We start from the raw sequence: 9,810 nt of genomic DNA on the forward strand, positions 1-9,810 counted from the left end.
ACATATTAAATATAAATTTAATTTGTTATATCAATGTTATTCTAGCTATGCACGCGAAAAAAACATAATTACATAGATAAATGTATCCGTGTTAATTATCTTTTATTACAGAAAAACAAGATGTGTTGCGCGAAAAATCGAGCGCATGGACGGACACGAATAGCGTATTACAGAGAGGTTTATAATTAATTCTGGAAAATGACTTTTCGAAACATAACTTAAACATGTATAGTTGGATTCGTAAAAAAATAACCTTTCACTTGGTAATAAAGAAATTTCACAATTAAAAAAAAATATATTTAGTGGTTGTTTGATATTTGCTTATCAAATAATCGGCGGCAGGTTGGTAACCGAACGCGGCTCGCACCGACTCTTCGGACACGCGAGGCGAGACGGCCAAAGTGAGGGGACAAGCACACACACACAAATGGCCGGTGAAACAGTCGATTTAGTTTTAGAGAGTAGATAGCAAAATGAGCGGTTTGATTGTTCACGTTGAGCAGTGCTGATGAGCCCGTCGATGTATGCGACGTTCAAACATCACACTTCCGTTATAATGAGCAATATGAATTCTGGATGCCGGGAGCTCGGATGAGCACGTGGCACGCGCGAGGAACCGCGCTCGTGCAGTGAGGCATATTTTTGTAGTGAGCAGATAACACGAGATTCCGACACCGATGAGCAAAGGAAAGCGTGCTAACATAAGCAAGTGCAGAGCAGAAAACAGAAAGCAGTTAGCAAAGCTGACTGAATGAGAATGATAAGGGAGCGACACAATTCACATGCACACGGACGACGTGTAGAGAGCGACTGGGGAAGCTTCCGGAAAAGAAGCCCCACTTTTGGGCTCGTACAGGGTCACGTGATGTGCAAGCTCGAGAGGTGGCGCCGCCAGGCGGGCGTTGCGTGCTACGCGGTTAGCAACAGCGCGCCCGAATCTAAATTGCCCTAATGATGCCCAAATGATTCGCGAACATTCCGCCCGCCATCAGCAATTATTGCTGATGTATAACTGGTCTATGAGCGAATTGATAATGGGGCGAGCTTGACTATCGGGCGCGTGAGCTGTGTTGTCGCTGTTTTGATTGTAACGATCCGGGTGAGTCCATCCTTTCCTGGGTGTAGCTTCACTACTCTTGCTAGTGGCCATTTTGAAGGGGGTAATCTTTCATCCGTGAGCAGCACCAATGTTCCAACTTTGATGTGATTCGAGGGATGATGCCATTTTGAGATTGCTTATTGACGTTGTAGATAATGAGCCGACCACTGAGACCAGAACTGCTGTACTTTCTGCTGGATGAGTTGCCATCTAGATAACCTAGGAGTTGAGAGATCGATTAATGATGGTTCTGGAACAGAATTTAGAGCCCCCCCGATGAGAAAATGCCCAGGTGTGAGCGCTGAAATATCTTCAGGATCGTCACTTAACGGTTCGAGCGGTCGCGAATTGAGTACTGCTTCAATTTGAGTAAGCAGGGTAGAGTATTCTTCAAAAGTGAGCTGAATTTCTCCAATCGTCCTTCGTAAGTGAAATTTGATTGATTTGACAACCGCCTCCCATTTCCCACCCATATGGGGAGAGGACGGTGAGGTGAACTTCCACTCGGTTCCTTCAGTTGATAAGGCGGTTGTGATCTTGTTTACCTCCTTTGAGCCTTTCGTAAAGAGCCTCTTGAGTTCCTTATTCGCCCCGATGAAATTTGTTCCACAATCCGAGTAGATTATTTGAGCCAGTCCTTTTCGTGATGAAAATCGTCGATAAGTCGCGAGGAAACCTTCAGTTGAGTAATCGCTGACCACCTCCAGATGGACAGCAGAAGAGGTGAGGCATACGAAAACGCATATCCACCCTTTGTGAGTTTTAGCTCCTCTACCCTTCCAAGTTTTGAGTGTGATCGGTCCTGCGTAATCCACCCCCGTATGAGAAAATGGCCGTGAGGGTGTCACGCGCGCCAATGGTAGCTGACTCATGAGTTGCTGAGCTCGTGCCCCCCTTTGTCGCGCGCACACAACACATTTAAGAATGTGCGATTTAACTGGAGCTCTTCCGCCGATGATCCAGGTGGTTTGGCGAACTCTTGAAAGTGTGAGTTGCGCACCCCCATGGAGAGTTGCCCGATGAGCTTGGTCAATGATCAAATTTGTTAATGGAGAGTTCCTGGGGAGGATCGCAGGATGCTTTTCTTCGTAATTGAGTTGCGCTTCGCTGAGTCTCCCTCCAACTCTTACTACACCCCCTTTGTCGATAAATGCAGTGAGTCTTGAGAACACATGAGAGTGAGGTAACAATGATCCCTTTGTGAGCAGCTTAATTTCATGAGAGAAGTATGCCGTTTGCGTTACCTTGATCCATAAGAGCCTGGCTTGTTGTAAATCCTTTGGTGAGATGAGAGATGGGGATGTGTCGAGGGAGTTCCTGAGCTTGTCAATGAATCTTGTACAAAGTGCAGTAATTCTGAGTAGTGTATTGAGCGATGAATATCGGTAGATCAAGTCCCAGTGATATTCTGGGCTTGATGCACTGACAATTAATGAGATTCCTGCTCGAGCCTCTGAACTGCCAAGTGATGATGACAATTCTGGTTGAAAGGGCCATTCCATTTGATCTTTAGTGAGCCATTGTGGCCCGGTCCACCACAATGGATGATCCTTGAGTTGGTCGGTGTCAACGCCTCGCGATGCACAATCCGCCGGATTCATATTGCCAGGAATATGACGCCAGGTGGTATCTGTGCACAATTCTTGAATTTGCGTTACTCGGTTCCTGACATAATCCTTCCAGCGAGATGAGTGCGATCTGATCCAATTGAGAGTCACTTGAGACTCTGTCCACAGATGAGTTGCGCCTACCTTGAGCTTCAGTGTGGCTTTAACGTGAGAGGCGAGTTTTGTGAGCATGAGCGCTGCTGTGAGTTCTAATCGTGGAATCGTCAACTTCTTGAGAGGTGCTACTTTCGTTTTAGAGCACACTAATATTGAGCGTGAGCCAGTGGAGTGCGAGCCAGTGGACAGTGAGTTAACAGTCAAATAAATGACTGCTCCCATGGCGAGCTGAGAAGCATCCGAAAAACCATGAAGTTCCACGGTGGAGTCACTCCACGTATTGAGCCATCGTGGAACTGAGACGCTGGCCAGCGCGTTGAGTTGGTTTCTCATTGAAAGCCACCTTATGCTGAGAGAGGCTGGTAAGGGATCATCCCAGCCGAGCTTGAGTAACCATAATTCTTGTAATAAAACCTTGGCCCTTATTACTACCGGTGAGACCAAACCGAGAGGATCAAATATCTGAGCCACTTCAGATAGTAGAGGCGTTTGGTGAGCTTCCTTGGAGGTGAGTTGAACTTTGATGAGAAAATGAACTTGTCTTCCTGAGGAATCCATTTGAGTCCGAGTAATTTGGTTTCGCAGTCGTCCAATGATACTGTATTCGTTTTAGAGCACGATACTGAGATGTCAGTGAGAAATTGTTGATCCGTTGCATGCCATTTTGCGAGGGGGAAACCGCCCGCATTGCACAAGCCTATGATTTGATGAGCGACAATTTTGAGCTCTGAGATTGTGTCCGCTCCCCCGAAGATATCGTCCACATAACGTCCATGCGTTAGTGATGGAACCGCCAGTGGAAATGAGCTGCCTTCGTCTTTGACCAGTTGTAGTAATACTCTCGTGGCCAAGAAGGGAGCTGCTCGTGTACCGTATGTTACGGTAGTGAGATGGAAAGGAATCTCGTTGAGTTGGTCATCAATCCATAAGATTCGCTGCAGATTCCAATCCTCTTTGTTTACTTTGATTTGCCGATACATCTTTGTAATGTCAGTCGCAAAGATGTGGCGATGATGACGGATCCATATGAGTACGTCCATGACATTGAGCAGTAGGTTTGCACCGGTGTGCATGATGTCGTTGATGGATTTCCCAGAGGATGTTGGACTCGAGCCGTTAAAAACGACTCTGAGCTTCGTTGACGTATTGTCCGGTTTGAGCACTCCGTAATGGGGCAGGTAGAATGGTGGATGAGCCAAAGACGAGTTGATTGGATCTTCCCTCAGGACCCTTAACCCTCCTGACTCCAAAGAATCATGTGCCAGGTTTTTCCTGAGTTCCGATCCCCCATCAGTGACTTTCCTCATGTGTCCGAGATCCTCGTATTCTTTGAGAAATGTCGTATAGAGTTGGCGATATTGAGCATCTTTGCTCAATCGACGAATTGTTCGTTTAAGACATCTTGATGCTGTCTCTCGAGACTCTCCTAGAGCTGAGGGTGATGAACTGAGTGGGATCCGCACAATGTAGCGTCCTGAAATCTCTCTGGTGTGAGTAGCTTGAAAGTGAGCCTCACATTCTTCTTCTGCTGGAGTCAGTGTTGTTTGAGCCGTTGATGGCACTTCCTCTTGTTCCCAAAACCTTGTTAGAAGCTCATTGAGAGCATTCTGTTGATGAGCTGTTATTTGGTGAGCGTGCACACTTGCTGAGTTGGCCACGTTCACTAGTCCAATGAGAATCCACCCAAAGATTGAGAGCTGGGCAACTGGTGATGTCGCATCACCTCAAATGATCTGAGGCTTGACAACTGAGCCGTAATGATTTGCCCCAATGATGATGTCCACTGCTCTAGGACGATGGTATTCAGGATCTGCAAGAGAAAGACCGTTAAAATGTGGCCAGTCACTAGGAGTGACTTTGATAGATGGGATCAACGATGTGAGCCTTTTTAGGATGTGTGCTTCAATGGTCACGGTTTCCATTGAATAGAGGGACTTCAACTGAAGTTGAGTGCAGCCGAGAGTCTGAGTTGATCGGGATCCTCCTATACCATTGATAGTGAGCGATGATGCATGCCGAGGAAGGCTGAGCTGAAGGGTGAGCTGTTCCGATATAAACGTTAATTCTGAGCCTGAATCAATGAGCAGGCGAACTGGATGAGCTGTTAATTTAGTGATGGCTTGCGCAAGAGCAGTTCCGAGGAGAGCTGAGCGAAAACTTTGTTGAAATGAGCAGGAATGGACGACTGCACCAAGTAATTATTGAGCTGTTGATGATGTTGAGGGCTGAGTGGTGTCCTTCGCTGAGGTGACGTGGCCAGGGTCATGCAGCATCGTGTGATGCCGCCCAGCGCACGTCTTACATTTCTGAGTTGATCTACACGCCTTTACATTATGCCTGCCTAGACAGTTGAAACATAGCCTTTTCTCACTTGCAATAGCTCGGCGTGCTACAGGCAGCAATCTTCTGAATTGTTCACATGCGACTATATAATGAGACCCTTTACACTGGTCGCACGGATGAGCTGTTGAGCTATGAGCGAATGCCGCAGTTCGTGAGCTGAAGCCGTTCTCTTGATCCCTTGCGTGAGGAGATGTCCGTTGTGAGGATGTCTGTGAGCCTGTTCCTTTTGCTGCCTCGATTCTTTCTAGAGCCCTCACTCGAGCGGTTAAAAATGAGCTCATCTTTTCCCACGAGGGATATTCCTTTGCGGAGCCAAGAGACAATTCCCATGCTTCTCTGGTTGCTGGGTCTAAGTGCTTTGAAACATGATAGACCATCATGTTATCGCCGAGAGTGGTGGTCACACCGAGATTGAGCAGCGCCTTATGAGTCTCTGACACAGTGGTGATGAGCAGATTCAATGAGCTGGAGTTTTTCTGCGCCGTTGTGATTCCGAAAAGTTTGTCGAAGTGAGATTGCACTATGAGACGCTTGTTTTCATAGCGTGATGTGAGTAGATCCCAAAACTGTGAGAGCTAAGCTCCCGTGAGCGGCAGGCTGGCGATGAGTTGAGCTGGTGCATCCTTAAGGCATCCCCGTAGATAATGAAGTCGTTCTACATCAGATAGTTTGGAGTTGTCTATTATCAGACTCTTAAATAAATCGCTGAATGTCGGCCATTCTGAATACTCTCCTTTGAATTCAGGGAGCGAAATGTCTGGAAGTTTAGTATGAGGGGTGATGTCTGGGCAGACCGATGAGCTGGTTGTATCCTGTGGAAATGAGCTTCGAAGTCTTGCAATCTCCCTCGTTAATGATGTGTATATCCGTTGAGCGTCTAGGTACCAGTCATTTGAGAAGTACTCATGATCCAGGCAATCCGGCCAAACCGTTTCAAAGTATGAATGCACTTTGGAGAACATCTTAAACGTGTCATCTATGTGCTTTTTATATTCAAGCAGCTCCTCTTTTGAGCTTGGAAGGTTATCCTGGAGTTCCTTTATTAAAGTGAGCCTCCCCTTTTGAGCTTGCCCCTTAAGTATGAGCTGCGTTGATAATTGAGCCGGCGTAGATTGAGCACGAGTGTTGCCAGCAGGAGAGACATTTCGTGATGAGGCGGCAGATCCGGTCGGCGTGACAGGTCTGGAGGCTCGACCTGCTGTTGGCACTTCGAGAGTTTTTGAGTTACCTTTATCGTCATCCGACATGATGAATTCGACGATGGGAGCGTGCCTTTATAGTCTGCTATGGAATGACCGTTGAGCTGCGTACCGAAAATCACGTGAACACCGGCTGTGTGCACGTAGGCACACAAGAGAATGTCCTTGAGCACGTAAACACACGCTATGACCTTGCCAGCACAACACGCAAAATGAGCGCTTTGTCCGATCGTGCGCACATACATGTACGGCGAGAGATCCTCTTTATACGTACACTTTCTCACACCCACGCGATCCGGCTCGAAGGACCAAAATGTGTTTGATATTTGCTTATCAAATAATCGGCGGCAGGTTGGTAACCGAACGCGGCTCGCACCGACTCTTCGGACACGCGAGGCGAGACGGCCAAAGTGAGGGGACAAGCACACACACACACAAATGGCCGGTGAAACAGTCGATTTAGTTTTAGAGAGTAGATAGCAAAATGAGCGGTTTGATTGTTCACGTTGAGCAGTGCTGATGAGCCCGTCGATGTATGCGACGTTCAAACATCACACTTCCGTTATAATGAGCAATAAGAATTCTAGATGCCGGGAGCTCGGATGAGCACGTGGCACGCGCGAGGAACCGCTCTCGTGCAGTGAGGCGTATTCTTGTAGTGAGCAGATAACACGAGATTCCGACACCGATGAGCAAAGGAAAGCGTGCTAACATAAGCAAGTGCAGAGCAGAAAACAGAAAGCAGTTAGCAAAGCTGACTGAATGAGAATGATAAGGGAGCGACACAATTCACATGCACACGGACGACGTGTAGAGAGCGACTGGGGAAGCTTCCGGAAAAGAAGCCCCACTTTTGGGCCCGTACAGGGTCACGTGATGTGCAAGCTCGAGAGGTGGCGCCACCAGGCGGGCGTTGCTACGCGGTTAGCAACAACGCGCCCGAATCTAAATTGCCCTAATGATGCCCAAATGATTCGCGAACAGTGGTGGGGGTATTTTGAAAAATTAAAAAAAATTAAAAAAATTTTTTTGTTGCTATTGTAAAGTACTCTTGAAACCATTTAACTTTTAATTTGAAAATTTTTTTCTATCTCTTATAGTTTCTGAAATATTCATCTCGAAAGGAAAAGATCGATTTTTTTCAAAGGGGTGTTTTACCCCCTAGACACGCGTATGGGCGCGTATAAAAAATTGTGTTCCTTATTTTTATCTAGAAAATAACATATTAAAAGCATCAAAATCGGAGGGGGACACTTCCGTGCCTTTCCTTGTATTTACCAAGAGCTGCTGTATTTTAATGTGTGGATGCTGCTTCCTTCCACTGGATGCCGTCTACCTCGGTGATGGCTCAGGAAGAGGGTTGCAGTCGGGTAATGAAGTCTCTTGGTGTGTAAAGATGATTCCTCCCTGCTGGAGACCGACTGCCTCGGCGAGGTCCCTGAAGAGAGGTCGGGAGCCGTTGGAGAATAAGTGGCAGAAGACCCAGATTATAAGCTCGAAGACACTTTATTTTAAAGTATACTTGGATATAATATAATATTTGACGGCTCTGATGTACGGGGATGTCTTCTTGAGAGCGCAGAGTCAAATGCGAGGAGGACCGCTCTGCATGGGTTTATATAGGCGTCGGTCCGATTTTGCACACGGGTCCAATGGTGGAGGATGCACGCCGATGTGAAGGGCAGTCGAGCTGTGAATGGTTCCCTCTGATGTGCTTGGATGCGCGCGCCTCGAAAGATGCTTCGTTGTCAATAGATGATTGATTTCCTCTGACGTGCTAGACGCGTGTCGAATTATGATTGGCTCCCTCTGACGTGCTGGATGCGCGCGCCTCAGGCGTGGGCGGCGCGATCGCTCATTGGTTCCCTTCTCCGGGTTGGATGCGCGCGCCGCTGGCGTAAGTGTGGGGAAGATGCGCGCGCTGCTGGGCGTTGCTGCAGGGAGTAGGCGTAGTTTGCGTTATAGATGGTGGGACTCCTCTGAATTGGAGTGGGGACGGCGGAGCGGTCAGTATAGAATTGACTATACTGGTTACATCGTAATTTGACATATAAGTTTTATAATAATTATTAGACTATCAGAATTTCTTTGCAGTTCACATGCATATATTTTCTAATGTAGAATTTTAAGCTCTAACTGTAGAAATGTCAACGGAGTTTCTAGCATGCTCCGTTTAAAAGTTCATTTTTGTCTTTATGTATTATTATAAAAAATGCTTTTAAATATTATTAATAAATTCTGATATAATTATTATAATTACAATTCTTTTAACATCTGAAAAAATATATATTTATGATTACGCAGTGGGATATAGATATATGTATATATATATATATATATATATATAGATATATCTATATGAATATAATTGTTGTTAACAAAATCTTATTTTAGCACGCAATAATCTGTGGTTGTGTTCGTTTTAAGTGTGTTTCTCGCAGAGGATGATTAGGTGAGAGAGATTCAGGTTTCATAAACTGATGACTATTAAAGGTGTGTATTTACAAAATGTACATGCTTAATATCTAGTTTATGTACAAGGCCTTAGGCCGGTCGCTCTCTAGGTTAATCGCTCCCGGTAGATGATCGGCGGAAGCGTTTGCGTAACCCGCAAAGACTCCAGGCGAGTGTTGTCGACCGTTGATGTCTCCGTCTGCACTGCAACGGAAGCGGAAGGTGTCTCCCAGTCACTGTCCGACTGGACGGCTCGGTCGATGATGATTGGCAGCGCCTGAATTCCCCTATGCACCTTGGCTGAGCGGGTCTGCGTGCTGTGGTCTCTCGTTCTAACCGGCGATGCTGGCAATGGAGATAGGAGCTCTGGACAATTCCAAGGGCCAGTCGGAGAGGTGTATCGGCGTACTCGGATGTCCCACGGGCCAAGGAGATCCCTGGTAGGCCTGGTGAATCTAGGCGGCTCCAGGTCCAACGGTGTTAGCTTCCACGGCAGTAGCTGGAAGGCTACTCGTCTTGTCGACGCCTCCGCTGGTTCACACGGCTGCCTCACTAACCCAGGTGATCGGGGTGAGATGAGCGGCCGTGGAATTCGGCTCTGCCGACGGTGAATCCTGTGGACCCAAAAGGTCCTGCAGAAAAAATGCGTAGCGCAATGCTTCGCTTTACGGAGCACTGAGGCTCTATCAAAAGAGTTTTGGCGTAGCTGCGGTTCGAGTATTCTCTAGCCTCACTGAGCCGTGACTCGATTTTCCTTTGCGGCGCCCGGTCTTATACAGGGTTTAGCAAAAGTGTGGAAACCCCTTAATATTTCGAAAAATACGCATTTAAAAAAAAAATGTTTCATACAAAAGTTATAGGGTTTTATGTGGCGCATTACGCAGCAACATTATTATGACCTCGAATAGCGTTGTCAAGGTTATGTGAAGGTCACCTCCAACTTTTTAAATGGGACACCCTATATGCTTTTGCATATTCTTGTAGCTTATCT

At 46.7% G+C, this 9,810-nt stretch overlaps 1 protein-coding gene across 1 annotated transcript; it reads right to left on the reverse strand.

The window, feature by feature from the left end:
* Positions 1 to 1,236: 1,236 nt before the first annotated feature.
* Positions 1,237 to 6,413, reverse strand: LOC145963686 (uncharacterized). Its single transcript, XM_083085806.1, has 6 exons — positions 5,826 to 6,413; positions 5,195 to 5,696; positions 4,948 to 5,139; positions 4,649 to 4,894; positions 3,503 to 4,528; positions 1,237 to 3,368 (listed from the first exon to the last, which is right to left on the reverse strand). Exons 1-6 carry the CDS (start codon positions 6,411 to 6,413, stop codon positions 1,237 to 1,239), a joined length of 4,686 nt encoding a protein of 1,561 aa, XP_082941932.1.
* Positions 6,414 to 9,810: the final 3,397 nt, after the last annotated feature.

Source organism: Camponotus vicinus, unplaced genomic scaffold (genome assembly GCF_025532165.1).
Source record: "Camponotus vicinus isolate PSW18456_S1 unplaced genomic scaffold, iyCamVici1.0 SCAF_13, whole genome shotgun sequence".
In the NCBI taxonomy this organism is placed as follows: Eukaryota; Metazoa; Arthropoda; class Insecta; order Hymenoptera; family Formicidae; genus Camponotus; species Camponotus vicinus.